This window comes from Phocoena phocoena, chromosome 13 (assembly GCF_963924675.1).
Source record: "Phocoena phocoena chromosome 13, mPhoPho1.1, whole genome shotgun sequence".
Taxonomy (NCBI): Eukaryota; Metazoa; Chordata; class Mammalia; order Artiodactyla; family Phocoenidae; genus Phocoena; species Phocoena phocoena.
In genome coordinates this window covers 81,605,725-81,621,407 of record NC_089231.1, presented here as the reverse complement: position 1 = coordinate 81,621,407, position 15,683 = coordinate 81,605,725, and the positions used below count along the sequence as shown (strand labels likewise).

The 15,683-nt window shown below is 47.5% G+C and overlaps 2 protein-coding genes across 4 annotated transcripts in view; one reads left to right on the top strand and one right to left on the bottom strand.

The window, feature by feature from the left end:
• CCDC63 (coiled-coil domain containing 63) overlaps positions 1–3,981 on the top strand; it is a 28,183-nt gene extending 24,202 nt beyond the window's left edge. Inside the window, 2 exon segments of the mRNA XM_065890444.1 lie at positions 1,270–1,473; positions 3,836–3,981. Of these exon segments, the coding sequence (XP_065746516.1) occupies positions 1,270–1,473; positions 3,836–3,981 (350 nt within the window).
• Positions 3,982–5,910: 1,929 nt separating this feature from the next.
• MYL2 (myosin light chain 2) lies at positions 5,911–14,292 on the bottom strand. 3 transcript variants are annotated; one of them, XM_065890552.1, is made up of 8 exons: positions 14,246–14,287; positions 12,886–12,975; positions 10,318–10,393; positions 9,053–9,157; positions 8,068–8,146; positions 7,921–7,969; positions 6,126–6,243; positions 5,911–6,004 (listed from the first exon to the last, which is right to left on the bottom strand). In XM_065890552.1, exons 1-7 carry the CDS (start codon positions 14,246–14,248, stop codon positions 6,145–6,147), a joined length of 501 nt encoding a protein of 166 aa, XP_065746624.1. In that variant the 5' UTR covers positions 14,249–14,287; the 3' UTR covers positions 5,911–6,004; positions 6,126–6,144. The 3 variants fall into 3 exon arrangements, with proteins under 3 accessions (XP_065746624.1, XP_065746623.1, XP_065746625.1); XM_065890551.1 differs by having other exon boundaries at positions 5,911–6,243; positions 14,246–14,292; XM_065890553.1 differs by lacking the exons at positions 5,911–6,004; positions 10,318–10,393; positions 14,246–14,287 and having other exon boundaries at positions 6,145–6,243; positions 9,053–9,191; positions 12,886–12,969.
• Between the last annotated feature and the right edge of the window lie 1,391 nt (positions 14,293–15,683).

The following is a 15,683-nucleotide window of genomic DNA, read 5'->3' as shown; positions in this document are numbered from 1 at the left end:
CATTATCTGAATCTATGAGGTTCTTGAGATCCAATAGCAAGGTTCAGATGCAAATCTTTTTGGTTCCTGACTTTCAGAGAGAATAGAAACGGTATGGGTTGTGTGAGTTTTTTTCAAAAAAATTGTCCAGATCCAGTAGTTACTGAATTCAGATAATAGGCATCTGGATTGTGAGGGATACGTGTATTTATTTGCTGAACTTGCCTTTCTCTCCGTCTCCCCATTCATACTGAAGCTTATGAGCTTCATCAGGACAGGGACTGCATCTCTGTTATTGTTTATCATCATTTTGTTTTTCTTCCATGCATTGTAGCACCATGCCTGGCATGATAGGCATCCAATAATAATTTGTGGAATGAATGAAGAAATGAATGAATGAATTATTCTGGTGACTCCATGAGGCTATGAAACACGGTGGGAAGGGCAGCTCCCTCAAACTCAGAGACAGCACTGAGGAAAAAACCATAGTTTAAGGCAGAGCTTGCCCAGGGCTCCCAATTTTTAGTGTAACCCAGTGTTCCTCAATCTTCTTTTCATTATTGTCCCCTAAGGAGCCTTTTTATTTTTTTATTTAATTAGAAATTAAAAAAAAAATAAATTTATTTATTTATTTTTGGCTGTGTTGGGTCTTTGTTGCTGCACGCGGGCTTTCTCTAGTTGTGGAGAACAGGGGCTACTCTTCGCTGTAGTGCGCGGGCTTCTTATTGCTGTGGCTTCTCTTGTTGCAGAGCACTGGCTCTAGGTGTGTGGGTGTCAGTAGTTGCAGTGTGTGGGCTCAGTAGTTGTGGCTCGCGGGCTCTAGAGTTCAGGCTCAGTAGTTGTGCCGTATGGACTTAGTTGCTCTGAGGCATGTGGGATCTTCCCGGACCAGGGCTCGAACCTGTGTCCCCTGCCTTGGCAGGAGGATTCTCAACCACTGTGCCACCAGGGAAGCCCTAAGGAGCCTTTTTAGACATTCTTTTCCCAACTGCTCCGCCTTGTGGAATTTTAATACAGTTCATATACCATATAACTGTTTACGTCTTGTATGTATATCTGTACTTTATATATTAAAGAGTCAGATTATTTTTGCTTCTCAAGAACCAAATTGTGCCCTCTAGGGAACGTGTGATGTAACCCAAGAGAAAGCCTTGTCTTTATAGGAGCTCATGACCTGCTCCACTTCCTGTTGCTACCATTCATCTCCAGCAGGGGGCGCAACCTCTAGCCCCCCACCCCCGGGACTCCCGTCTCCCAGCAGCCCTCTTGGTTCTGTTTATTTTTTTCCAGCCATCATTGAAAAGAAGACCAACGACCTGCTGCTGTTAGAATCCTACAAGCGGATCATGGAAATGGAAGTGGCGGAGATGGACGTCCCACCACCCTTCATCAACCCCTTCTGGGGTGGCTCTGCCCTCCTCAAGCCTGCAGAACCCATCAAGGTCATCCCCCCAGTGCTCGGGGCTGACCCCTTTAGTGACAGGTTGGATGAAGGTGAGCTCTTTCTTCCCGGGCTTCTCTTTCTACTGCACAATGACTCAGCCACAGATTCTGAAGTTTAGTTATCCTGCGTACTTTAAAAAAATTGCAACAACTTTGTGACCATTTGATGAACCTTAAAATGTGTAAAATTTCCGGGTTGTCAAGTTATGGGCACAGGAGATTCCCTGATCCCGGCTCCCACCTTCACCCTATGCTCTTGAGACTCGCTCCTCCATCTGTGACCTCCTTTCCGCAGCCCCATCCACATCCCCCAACCCCGTGGTTGAAGCGCCCAAGACGGTTCACGCCAGAGCTGAACTGTGGCCCTGCGGGCGCCTGCACATTGATCTTTGCTTTTGGAGGCTGAAGCTCATGATACTCCCCCTTGTGGGGGTCTGCCCCTCTCTCCGAAGGTGGGGATATAATCGGCCCCACATGGTTTTTGGAGGGCAGTTTGGCAACACGTTCGGGAAGCCTGAGAAATGGTTATGTTACTGAGCCAGTTTCAGTTTTTGCGATATGCAGCAAGCCAAACGCTGAGAGTGGAGGGTTGCAGCTGAGAGGGGGGGTTATTCACAAGGCAGCAAAGCGAGGAGATGAGATGGGAGAACAAACGTCCAAAATCCACCTCCCTGAAAGCAAGGGGCTCGGGTATTTATGGAATAAAGAATAAAGAAGCAGGGTGGTCCGAGGCGTGGGGAGTGTGAGGAAAGGCAATTGGAAAACGGTGCGGTAATCGGGGTTCTGTGCCGGTGTAACTAAGCTGTGGGCCTCTGCATGTTCAAGAGGTCATCCAGTGACACTCGCACGTGCCCTGTTAAAGGATTGGTGGTTCCTTCCAGTGTTAACCAGCTCACCTAGAACTAGACATAGCTGAATCCAAGCTCCTGGAAAACAGCTCAGGCAAACACATTGTTTAGGCTAAATGCTGCTTGGAGGACAAGCAAGTCTTTTGTAGCAATAATTAAAACGACCTTGCTTAGTGAACGCAGGTTACAGGTGAAATGGGGTTGACTAATGATTACCCCCGGTTTCAGATACACACGTTGAGTCTGTAATCTCACTTGTGGAGATTGATCCTTCAAAGAAAAACTTATTCGAGGGTTAAAGATGGAAGTAGGAGGGTGATTGAACTGGAAATGACTGAAATGCTCACCCGTTAGAGATTGGTTAAATAAGTTATAGTTCACCCATGCATGCCATGGAATACTATGCAGCCACTAAAAAGAATGCAGTGGGCTGACATGAACTGACATGTATATATGGCATCTAGTGGCCAGGGATGCTGCTAAAAATCGTGCAGTGTACAGGACAGCCCTTCACAACCTGATTTATAATAAAGGGAGGGGGAGAGAGAGAGAAGGAAGGAGGAGGAGGCGGAGGAAGGGAAGGAGGAAGTTATCTTGATGATACATATAAAAATGAAGAGGATATACACTGCTGACTTACAGTGGGTATTTCTGGGTGGTGGTTTGCAGAGAACTTTGCATTTCTAAGTTAATTATGTATTGCTTAGAATTTTCTTTAAAATGACCTTGCATGACTTGAGTAATCAGAGGAAAAAATTTGGTATTTTTAAAAGCTGCCCCTCTTCTGTGAGCAACGTTTCAGTTGTGCAGGTGTGCCAAGGATGGAGGGAGGGGATGGCCAACAGGCACTCGTGCACAGGCACAGGCATACACACACCTCCTGTTTGATTTATTCAAGGCACCTGAGACTTAGCAGGAGTGAAAACGGGCTGATGTCAGCCACCTTAGCACAGCTTCCCTTGGCCCTTTGAGTTCTTAAAGGAGGAGGGTGGCAGGGCACAGCTGTTGAGAACACTGTCCTCACAAGGTCAGGAAAGTACAGATGTTGTCTTATTTCTGTTCAAGGGAATGTTGATAAACATTAGGTTCTCTTAGCCCACTAGCCTCTATGGCTTGTATGTGTGAATTAGAAGAGGCAAGCCCCTCTGGGCAGATTAATTAGGAAAAGGAGCCCCTGATGGGTAGACATGGCTTGGCAATCAAGTGGGGGGCTGGATTGCAGCCCTGTAGAAACAGGTGTCTTTGTGCAATCTACATCCTGAGCAACTGCACGTGGTGACCCTATCTCCTTGATACTAAACCAAACTCATCTTTACATCCTCATCTTGGAGAAAAAAACAGTTATTGTCTGGCCATCCCTGAGCAGTACATCTCTGCCTGTCCTCCCCCTCCCTGGACTTTGAGAATTTTTACACTCCAACCCCCAGCACTATGGAGGGACACCAAACCAGGCTTGGATATCTTTGAACAGGGCAGAGAGGCACTGTCCCTGGGAAGGAAGCCCACCCCCTGCTGTGCTGGGTTTGATTTCCAAACTCCTCACACTAGTCCCATCTTTGGCACAGTGGACCAACCCCTGGACCACAGCAGCCTTCGGCAAATGGTGCTCAGCCACTACACCGCAAGGGAGTCTAGAAACAGGGATTTACACATGGACAGCGTGCCTGAAAAGGGGGACGATCTGAGGCCCAAGAAGAAGTTAACAGTCTGAGGTGGACATGGCCATGTTTGTACCATAACCAGAGAGAGTAAATGTTTTGTTCCGTAACCCCGGTGCCTCTTCACATTCATTACTAAGAGACTGGGGTGCTGGAGCCACCCCAGGATGGGGTAGAGGAGCAGGAGGGTCGAGTTCCAAAGCCAGCAAGGGGACAAGAGTGGTGTGAGGTCACCACAGCTGGGAGCCAAAATACTGATTTCACATCCTGGAACCACATGGGGTGCAGCAGACGCTCATAGGTGGGAACCAGGAGCCTTGGAGGCTGTGTGTGTGTGTGTGTGTGTGTGTGTGTGGTGTGGATGAGTGTGTCACTGTGGAGCTGTGTCCAGAGTGTCTTGCCCAGAAACACAAACTCCACTCGAGCGCTCTGGGCTGGGGCCTCGCCCGGGCCTGGCCGTGTCTCTGTAGGAGCCCCAGGTCACAGGTTCCGGACGTGGGGGATATGGGTTGTTGTAGGGTTTGGATCATGATGGGTCATCATGGCGTGGGGGGCCCCTGAGTCCCTGCCTTCCCAGCTTGCTGTTGGCTTTGAAAGGGACCCCCCTTCCCAGCAAGTGATGTCATTGGAGCTGACCTTGAGCTCCTCCTCTGGGGGCTCTGGTGTTGTTCTTGAACCTTGAAGACTCACTCAAATTCTGACTCCTTCAACCACCTGGACCCCCTCATACCCCCTGGTCGACCCCAGCTGCCGCTCCCACCCCCAGTTTCAGCCCTTTGTTTCCATCACGTCATTCGCTTTGGCTGTGTCCTGGGTTCTTGGGGTTCTCTTGAAAACTTAGAGTGCCCGGCATCCCCTCCCCTTTCTTCCTAAAAGGCATTTGGATTTTCCTTTCGGGAACGGCCCCTCCCATCCTCAGGCCATGTGGTTTGGAAGGGGCTGGTTTCAACCCCAACACAAGAGTTAATTGTGTGACCAAGTTTGCCAGTCAGAGCACTACACCTGTTTCGGGGTTAGTTCAGGTATCCCATAGGCCCTGTTCTGGGATTTGTGTGGAGCTGGGAGAGAGGGAGGTGCCTTCTTTCCACTAGGATTCCTGTGGGGATAGACAAGAGCTAAGAACTGCTGGTGACCATTCTGTCACCACTGGGAGCAGAGCAACATGAAAGAAAGCAGAGCAGTGGAGAGGCCTCCTCAGGTTCTGTTGGTACTGTTTGAGCTCCTGGATGCAGCTGTGCCTGAAGCCCTCAGACTTCTCAGTTATGTGAACTCATTTGTCTCCTAAGTTGGGATTCTTGCAGCCAAAACAGACCTCAGTGTTTCAACAATGATTTTGGTCACTCAAAATCAAGAGTCAACTCACACCTAGGCCTAGTTCCTAGACCCCAGGCAGGGTCAGAAGTCATTATCTATGTATGTCTGTGTCCCTCCCCTAATTTGCCAGGAGAGAAATACAGACAACTTCTACTTTATATGAAATTAGAAATTAACCTCTTACAGTTAATGGATGTGATTTTTTGGCAGTGTGCATGTGAGGCCTCTTCTTCTTAACTTATCCCGGGGCCTAAACACATCTATGGGAGAAGCATTCCAGTGGCATCCTAAAGGAAAGTACACCGGGGAAGCTAGGCTCTACCAGTGCTCGAACTCTTTGAAAGAAAGGTTTGTGGTCCTCTGGTTAGCATTCCAGTAAAATGTGGACTTTCATAGAAATAGTCCTGAGTGGCTGTGAAGGTCTATTTTTTTTTTCCGGCCACGCTGTGCAGCCTGCGGGATCTTAGTTCCCCGACCAAGGATGGAACCCGTGGCCCTGCAGTGGAAGCATGGAGTCTTAACCACTGGACTACCAGGGAAGTCCCTGAAGGTCTACCTTACAGAGTCACTAAGATTCAATAATAATGACAGCAGGGCCATCACTAGCTCATACACCACCTTCATGGGAACTAGCAAAGGGTCTTCCATACTCAAGGACACACCATAAACAAATACACAACCTCCTGTTTATTTGAACATGGCCTCTGGATGGATTTCCATCTGCTGGCTGTGTGGCCACATGGTATCTCTAAGGCACCCAGGCTGCGAAGAAGATGGAGGTAGATAAATGAGGCGGCCACACAGCCAACAGGCCAGGGGCAGGGGTGGTGGCATTACTGGGCAAGGTGAGAAAAGGGCAGGGACGCCCCCCCCATCCACCCACCCAAAGACAATCCCCTCCCTTAGTCCTTCTCTTCTCCATGGGTGATGATGTGCACCAGGTTCTTATAGTCCAAGTTGCCAGTCACATCAGGGGGGAAGGCGGCAAACATCTGGTCGATCTGCAACGAACCAGCAAGACATGCTGAGGACATGGGGAGGGGCAGTGGAGGGGGGAGGGCTGTGTGCAGGGCAGCCCGAGTGGAGAGGCAGCTGGGGGCCTGGAGGACATGGGTTGCGTTGGACATATCCCTCTGTGCCCTCCTGCTTCCTTGCCCTTTGTAGCTCTTCCACAGGTGCCAACCCCAAGGGCCATCCTGCAGGGATGTTCCCGGGAACCAACCTGCGATGGGGAAAGAAGGGATCGCAAACTCAAGTGTGCAAAGGGGCAGGCAGGTTATGTAGGGGAGCAAGGTGGGCCTGGTGGGTACTGTGGCTAAATGGAGACTAGTCCATCTACAGAGGTCACAACTGCTCAGGGCCAGTTAATGTGTCCACATGGGCAAGGAGGTCAGACTCTTTGAGGGAAACTATAAATTAAATTTTTTAGAATGTGCAATTTCTACATTTAAAAAGTATTGGCTAGTTATGTTTTTTTTAATTTGGGGTTAATAATAGATAACATTTATATTGCCCTTATCACATATCAGCACTTTATACATGTGAACTCATTTAATCCTCACAGTGTACTATGAAGTAGATTCTATTATTGTCCCCACTTTACAGATGAGGAAATTGAGGCACAGTGAGGTTAAGGAGCTTGTCCAAAGTCCCAAAGCCTGGTGAGAGTTGAAAGGCAGGCTCTTTCAACTGCTTGAGTTTTGAGGGGGAGATCCAAATAAAATTTTTAGTAAAATGTGAAACTTTATGGAATCAGGCCAGAGAGGCTATAAGGGACTATTTTATTTTATTTTATTTTTTTATTTTTTATTTTTTTGCAGTACGCGGGCCTCTCACTGTTGTGGCCTCTCCCGTTGCGGAGCACAGGCTCCGGATGTGCAGGTTCAGCGGCCATGGCTCACGGGCCCAGCCGCTCCACGGCATGTGGGATCTTCCTGGACCGGGGCACGAACCCGTGTCCCCTGCATCGGCAGGTGGACTCTCAACCACCGTGCTACCAGGGAATCCCGGGACTATTTTAAATAGACTCATTAAGGTTCATTAGTAACGTTGACAAGGCAGTTGCTTGTTTATACAGGGCCTTTGGTGAATTAGCAATAGTGCCCCTTCTTCCAGGCACATTACTGCCACCTGCCAGAAAAAGTCATATATTCTGATTTCTAAAAAATTATAAGACACTTTACTGCCATCTGCTGGAAAACTATTGCAACAAATAAATACTCTGCAGTATATATTATTAAGGGCATCCAGGAGGATTGTTCAGTGTATAACCTACACGACTGTATGTGGTGACCCTGCATGCCACCTTCACTTCATCAGGAAATTGATACTCTCACCAGGTATCCATGCATTATGAGGAAGACAGAACCTGGAGTCAGACAGACCTAGGTTTGAATCCAGGCCCCGGCATTTCTCATTAGTGTTGTCCTTTCAGTCAAAGCAAAGTGACTTTGCTTCCCTGAGCCTCAGTTTCCCCATCTGTAAAATGATGATAATACTAGTCCCTACCTCACAGGGTGATTGACAGAGTGAAATGAGATAAGGGCTTAGTAAACAAGAGCAGATTCTCTCTCAGTGTGGGGTCAGGGGTGTTTTATATAAGAGAGTCTGGAGAGGGTGTCCCCAGAAGGGTGAGGCCAGGAGCTGGGGTGCAGAGAGTGTCCAAAGGGCCCTGTTACCTCCTCCTTGGAAAACCTCTCCGCCTGCGTGGTCAGCATCTCCTGTATGCTGCAGAGAGAGAAAAGCAGGTATTGCAGCCGGCTGTGTGGAGAGGGCTGGGGGGAGAAGCAAGGAACCCCAGGTCTTCCCCCACAGATCCCACTCACTAATCAGCCCTGAGCACCCCTTTGCCTTCAGGGTCAAACACTTTGAACGCGTTGAGAATGGTCTCCTCGGGGTCTGCCCCTGAAACAGAAAACAGGGTTAAAATGTGCCATGGGTGGCTGGGAACCTCTGGTAAGGAGGGGAGGTCCGGTTGCCTCCTGAGCACTGAGCCTTGGCGTTTTGAAAGAGTGGGCTGAGAATCCAGTTCTTTCTTTCTTTCTTTCTTTCTTTCTTTTTGGCTGTGTTGGGTCTTCGTTGCCGTGAGCGGGCTTTCTATAGTTGTGTCGAGCAGGGGCTACTCTTTGTTGCGGTGCACAGGCTTCTCATTGTGGTGGCTTCTCTTGTTGCAGAGCACAGGCTCAGTAGTTGTGGCTTGCGGGCTCTAGAGTGCAGGCTTAGCAGTTGTGGCACATGTGCTTAGTTGCTCCACAGCATGTGTGATCTTCCTGGACCAGGGATCAAACCTGTGTCCCCTGCATTGGCAGGCGGGTTCTTAACCACTGCGCCACCAGGGAAGTCCTGAGAATCCAGTTATTTCTGAGGAAACCCAAGGTCAAGCAGGGATCTAGGCTTAGAAAGACTTGGATTCAAATTCTGACTCCAGCATTTGGTAGCTGTGTGGCTGCAGGCAAGAGACTGTCCGTCTCTGAGCTTCAGTTCCCCATCTGTAGACTGGGATAAGAATAGAAACTATCTCCTAGATGCTATTAAATAAGGTGATGCATAAAATGTGTTTAAAGTGCTTAGCATGAGGTCTGGATCAGGGTAAGCCTTGGAGCACTGTTAACTTCTGTTCTTATTGTTTTTTCTTCCCCCTGACGTTACTCTGCCTTCATGTGCCAACCCCAACATGTTCTCCCAGTGCTTTAATTGATGCCCAAAGATGAAGACACATAAAGACAGACAGACATACACAGATGCACAGAGACACATCTACACAGACATACATGTACACACATAGATGCACAGATATACACATGAACTTACCCTTAAGTTTCTCCCCAAACATCTGTAGGAACACAGTAAAGTTAATTGGACCTGGAGCCTCCTTGAGCATTTCATCAATTTCCTCATTTTTCACATTCACACGCCCTAGGGCAGGAGACACACACTTAGTAACTCCAAGCTGGGACAGAAACAGCTGTCAGGACACTGGCATTTGCCCTTGTAATCCTACTTCAAGGAATCTAGTCTAGAAATAATCAGAGACGGAGTGGATGGGGCCAAAGATTCACGTGAGAAGATGTTCTCAAAAGTGTTATTTATATAAGTCAGACGACTGGAAACAACCCAAAGAGGGTTTAGTTACTTTTTAAAATAGTGCCTTCAGAACCTGGAACAATTTATACAGATGTTTTAATATTTTACTCAATGGGAAATGCTTGTATTATAAATTAGCCCTTGTTACTTGGAGGTGGGAGAGACATCAGAATTACCTGAGGGAACTTTTTCAAATTATACCTGCTATAACCCATACAGCCTTGGAGATTCTGATGTACCTGCTCTAGCCACTGCCACAGGCCATATAGTAAGTACCTTTGTGTAAGTTAGAAAAAGCCGCCCCTTCTTAAGATAGTTTATGTTTTAAATGTAAAAGTCTACAGTGGCTACAAATATGAATAGTACTCTGTATAATTGCTCACTACACAACCTGCACAGCTGTTCATGGCCCTGAGTTCTGGGGTTAGGAGTCGAGGAGCGGTTAGTGGTGGCAGGTTGGACACTTATATTTTGAAACAGCTCCATGTACTCATCCTCATCTTCCTGAGATGTTAAATTTTAAAAGCTGAATCCAAAATAGAATGATTCCAGCTATTAAACACACACGTGCACGCATGCTCACGCACATGCGCGCGTGGGCACGTGCGCGCGCGCACACACACACACACACACATACACACACGAGATGCCTAGAAAAAAACTTAGAGGCTGAGATGTTAACAGTGGAATGTGGCCTAATGGCCAACGTTGTTTCCTCTTTATACTTTTCTGTTTTCCAAGTTTTCTATTGTAAACTGCCATTGCATTCAAATCCACACAAAAATTAATTTGAAAGAAAAATAAGACACATGTGAAGACAAAGACTAAAACACTTCTTTCCTATCCTCTGAAATTTGCCTTAAAGACAAATCTTGGTTGAGCTGTTTCTTTGGAAAATGACAAGCTCTTGACCTTTTTGATGGCCCCACCTCCTGCCCCTCACATGAGTGGGATAAGGAGACCTTCCTGCAGGCGTTGGTGGGGCGACGTACCAAGAGCAGCAAAGGTGTCCCTCAGATCGTTCTTGTCTATGAAGCCATCCCTGTTCTGGTCCATGATGGTGAAGGCCTGTGAAAGGGAGGCGGTTGTCTGGTCAGCCCGAGAGAAATTGGGGGGAGGAGCCCTAGAGGTTATGCCAAGGGCTGGGGGCAGTGGGACTCTGGGGTTTTCAAGGCACATCGAAGGACATTAGATCAAGAATCAAAGATCTGAAACAGTCTAGCAGTTCCTCAAAATGTTAGGCCTAGAGTTACTGTAGGACCCAGCAATTCTACTCTTCGGTGTGTTCCTAAGAGAAATGAGACCATATGTCCACACAGACACCTGTAGGTGAATGTCCACAGCAGCACTATTCACAACAGCCCCAAACTGGAAACAACCCACATGTCCATCAACTGATGAGTGAATAAACAAAATGTGGTCTCTCCCCATGATGGAATATCATTCAGCAATAAAAAGAAGGAAATTCTGACACATGCTACAACATGGATGAACCTTGAGATCTGATGCTGAAAGAAGCCAGACACAAAAGGCCACATAGTATATGACTCCATTTCTATGAAGCTTCCAGAACAGGCAAATCCATAGAGACAGAAAATAGATCCGTGGTTGTCAGGGGCTGGGGGGGCGGGAGAAATGGGGAGTGACTGCTAATGGGTATGAGGTTTCTTTTGGGGGCGATGAAAATGTTCTAAAATTAGACAGTGATGATGGTTGCAAAATTCTGTGACTATATTAAATAACCACTGAATTGTACAGTTTAAAAAGGTGACTACATGGTACGTGAATTATATCTTTATAAAGCTGTTATTGAAAAACAAAACTAAGTTAAAAACTGGAGTCTGTCTCCGCCAGCTCGCAAGCCCGCATTATCTGTAAAACAGAGCCAGTAATCTTTCCCAGCTGGCTCCAGAGAGACTCTAAGAGCTTTGTGAACGCCCAGGTAATTTACAAATGATGTATTATATCTGTGTTTTTTTAGTTCTTTTAGCAACTGGTTCCTGAAAATATTTGCATCCCCAGGTCATACCCCCAGCAGCTGATCTCATTCCAGAGGTTGGGACAGAGTGAGGGAGAAGGGAGGGTGTAGTCTTCTCCATGGAAGGGGACTATTTCAAGTTCAGATATGATATTTCATCCCAGGAATTCCTCTTTCCCTGGCAGCTTATGGGCCACGGCGTTCCTGTGATCTGAATGTTGGTGCGGACAGCATGGACCAGTCTTCATGTCCCATTGGAAGCCCCAAACAGTTTCCCCTTTTATATAAAACAGTGTCCTCTCCAGCATAGCTTTAACATATTTTCCTCTGAAGGGCCAGGTGAGAATGTGGATGACTCAGTGTGAGCCATCAAGACTGCTGGAAAATTAATTCAGTTTATCCTTCTGAGTCTGCGGCAGTGGCTTAATTTTGCCTAATTGGTACTTAGGTTTGCTTACTAAGGCACATGCCCATAGACTGTGATAGGGTTTCAGACCCGGCTAGCATCCAACAACTGAGGACTGTAAAAATTAAAATCTAAGATACTCTCAGACATCTCTCAGATTGACAAAAATAAATTTTGAGACGTTAACGCCCTATGTTGATGAAGATGTGGCGGGAAAGGCACTTTCTCCTCTTGGTGCTGATGGGAGTCAGAATGATCACAGCATTTCTGGAAGGCAACTTGGACCAGTGGTTATACTTGGTTTTAGTTCCTTTTTTAAAAAGTTCCTTCGATCCAGCTGTTCTGCTTTTAGGAATTTACCCCAAGGAAATAACCAGAGATACAAGCAAAGATGTGTTATTTATAATAGTACAACATTCTGTGTATAACATCCAACCATAGGAAGCAGTTTAAATAAATTATGGAAAATGTTGGTGCCGAATTGCTCAAAGAAAAACAGCAGGTACTGATTAGTGTGCTTTGTTTAACAAATGTGTACATATTTTGGGTTGGCCAAAAAGTTCGTTTGTGTTTTTCCATAAGATCTTATGGAAGAAAATGAAAGAACCTTTTGGCCAACGCAATGTATAACAAAAATCACTGGAAGGGTGAATACCAAAATGTTAACTGATTATCTCTGGGTAGTAGAATTGTAGGTCAGGTCTTTTTTTTTTTTTTTTTTTTTGTGGTACGCGGGCCTCTCACTGTTGTGGCCTCTCCCGTTGCGAAGCACAGGCTCCGGACGCACAGGCTCAGCGGCCATGGCTCATGGGCCTAGCCGCTCCGCGGCATGTGGGATCTTCCTGGACCGGGGCACGAACCCTTGTCGCCTGCATCGGCAGGCGGACTCTCAACCACTGCGCCACCAGGGAAGCCCAGTCAGGTCATTTTTATTCTTTGTGCATTTCTGAAATTCTTTCCTACATTTTCAACAAGACACATGCTTTACCTTGATGAGCAGCAACAGTTAATTTCTTTAAGTCATTCACACACACATTCAGACCGAATTTGGGGTTTGGGGGGAAGATAAAGACAACCTAACTGAGAGGTCCTTGCAGGGAGTATGGAACGAGGGAAGGGCTCTTTCTAGCATGTGAGACTCTCCACCCAGGCGAATGATTCCACAGCTGCACCCACCTCCTTAAATTCCTGGATCTGGCTCTGTTCAAACATGGAGAACACGTTGGAATTGGCGCCCTCTGGTCTCTTCTTGGCTTTCTTAGGTGACTAGGGTGTAAAAAAGCATCGATTAAAAAAAGTCAGAGGCTGGGAATTAGAAGACTAGGTCAGGTGTCATCTCTGGGTGAGCCTCAGCTACATATCTGTGAAATGGGGGTATGGTGCCCACACTCATCTCAAAATGGCGATGCTGGAAAGATAAAAGGACATGGAATAAGGTTTCTCAAAAGCACCCCAGTTCTGGTGGATGGTAAAAGACTGTGGATCTTGCAGCAGCTCCTTTGCAAACTAGTGGAGGTAGAGGTCTGTCTCTGAGAATGGAGGCCAGGCTTTCGGATCAGCCCCAGCAGGACCCAGCTGCTTTTGTTTCGATGCATTTCACAAAAAGTTCAGTAATGCACAGAAGGAGAATTGATTGGAGGCGAAAAAGAGCCAGGCTCACTAAACCATGAGGAATGCGAGATGAAATGACACATTTTCAGGGTGTTAAAACCCAACTGCTCTGTCCGCCTCAATTTTCTCTTGATCCAAATGGCAGCAAAATCTCCTCTCTAAATGTTCTGTCCTCGCACCGTGCAAACAGAGCAGAGAAGAGCGAGTTAACATTTCCCCACCCGCTTCTGACTTGAGTTACAGCAAACGCTTGAACACTGCATATGTTATTGCATTTAATTCTCATAACTGCTCTGTCAAGTGGATGCTATTATTACCATCGCCATTTTACAGGGAGGCAACCGAAGCTCAGAGAGGTTGGGTCATGTACCCAAGGTCACACAGTCACAGAAAGGCAGAGCAGGTATTGAACTTGGGCAGACTGACTCCAGAGTCTGTGCCCCTAACCACAGTCCTACACTGACCCTGATTTGGGGGCTTCCTGATTCAGGAGGGGGACACCTAACCAAAAACATAGGGAGAAAGGTTTTAAATTTGCAAGTTCAAAAGGTGAAAACAAAAAGGATTCTTTTCCCCAAATGCCTGAACAAGAGAAAAGAATTACAATTTGATCCTTAAAAGTGTTCAATCCCATTTTGCAAGCCCTGGGCATTATTGATTCCTCGAGAGGTCAGTAGACAAGCCATAAAAAGGCCAACTCTCTTATTTTGTTTTTGCGAGTACCCGGGAGCTGCTGTTATTTGTGGCTTATCGGGGCATTGATTGGGGTTCCTCTGTGTGCACACAGCGAATAGTGCTTTTTCCACCAGGGTCTGGGGCCCCAGAAAGCTGCCTTTCTCCCCCTCCCCTTTCGTCCTTTGCTTGTAGGTGGTGTCCTCACCTCGCCGCCCAGCATCACTTACCTCCGGGGGCCCTCGATACTCACCATGGTGGAAAGGACACAGCACTGCTCCCCCAGAAGAATCCCACAGGCTGCCCAGCTCTCCTCAGCCCAGGAACAATAAATACTTCCTCCCCAAGTTTAAAAATAACCCCATGACCACTTTTGGCAGTAGTAGGTGAGGCGGACACCACCTAAGGCCCCCCCACCCCCACCCCATGCCGTTCTTCTGAAGTAAGGGCAGCTCACTCGCCACCCAGTGACACGTGAGACCCAAAAAGGCATTCAAGGTTAAATAGACTGGCGGCTGGTGCATGGGGAGAGATGTGGCTCACTTTCTGCAGCGCTTGGGTGGTCAGCACTTGTGCTTGTCTGTTTTGAGAAGGAAAATGGCAGGGAGGGAGACTGTTAAAATTCTCTAACATTATCAGGCATGGGTCCCACCTCAGGGTCTTTGTACCTGCAGTCTCCTCTGCCTGGAATGCTTTTCTGTCAGACATCTGCAAGCCTCCCTTCCTCACCTCCTTCAGGTCTTTGCTCAAACGTCACCTTCTCAGTGAGACCTCCCTACCACCCTATTTAAAATAGCCATTTAGCCCTGCCCTGCAGAGACATTTCTCTGCTTTGTTTTTCTCCCCAGCATTTACCACTTTCTAACATACCGTGCAATTCACTTATTTTGTTCACTGTCAGTGGACAGCTCCGGAGGGTGGGTCCTCTTTATTTTCCTCACCACTCGCTCCCTGGCTCCAACCTCGTGACTAGCAGGCACACAGCAGCTGCTCAATGAGTATGTGTTAATTGACTGAAGAAATAACAGCTCTCGGGCTTCCCTGGTGGCACAGTGGTTAAGAACCTGCCTGCCAATGTGGGGACACGGGTTTGAGCCCTGGTCCAGGAAGATCCCACATGCCATGGAGCAGCCAAGCCAATGCGCCACAACTACTGAGCCTGTGCTCTAGAGTCTGCGAGCCACAACTACTGAGCCTGTGTGCCACAACTAGTGAAGCCCGTGTGCCTAGAGCCCGTGTTCCACAACAAGAGAAGCCACCGCAATGAGAAGCCCGCGCACCGCAACGAAAAGTAGCCCCCGCTCGCCGCAATTAGAGAAAGCCCGCATGCAACAATGAAGACCCAACACAGCCAAAAATAGAGGGAGGGAGGAAGGAAGGAAGGAAGGAAGGAAGAAATAACAGCTCTCATGGAGTGCCTGTGTACACGTCTCTTATTCCAATTTAAATTTCTAATCACCCTGTGTGGTAGAGACCACCTTATTTTCAGTGTCCCCATTTCACAGATGAGGAAACTGAGGCTGAGAGGCAAAATGAGCTGCCTGGAATCAGGCAGTGAAGTTGGGAGTGGATCTGAGGCTCATTTGCCTCCAGAGTCCAAGCTCTTAAAGGGCCTTGGGAAAGGCCGTTTGCTCTCAGAACGCCAAGCACTGTGGTTGTTAATCTCCCTCAGGATGGTTTTCCTCCTGTGG

Bases quoted from the DNA above. Each gene is read 5' to 3' on its own strand.
- MYL2 (XM_065890551.1), bottom strand. The intron at 10,394-12,885 runs GTGGGTGCAGCT...TCCCTTTCACAG, and splicing joins AGATCCAGGAATTTAAGGAG to GCCTTCACCATCATGGACCA. The intron at 7,970-8,067 runs GTGAGTGGGATC...CTCTCTCTGCAG, and splicing joins GGGGTGCTCAGGGCTGATTA to CATACAGGAGATGCTGACCA.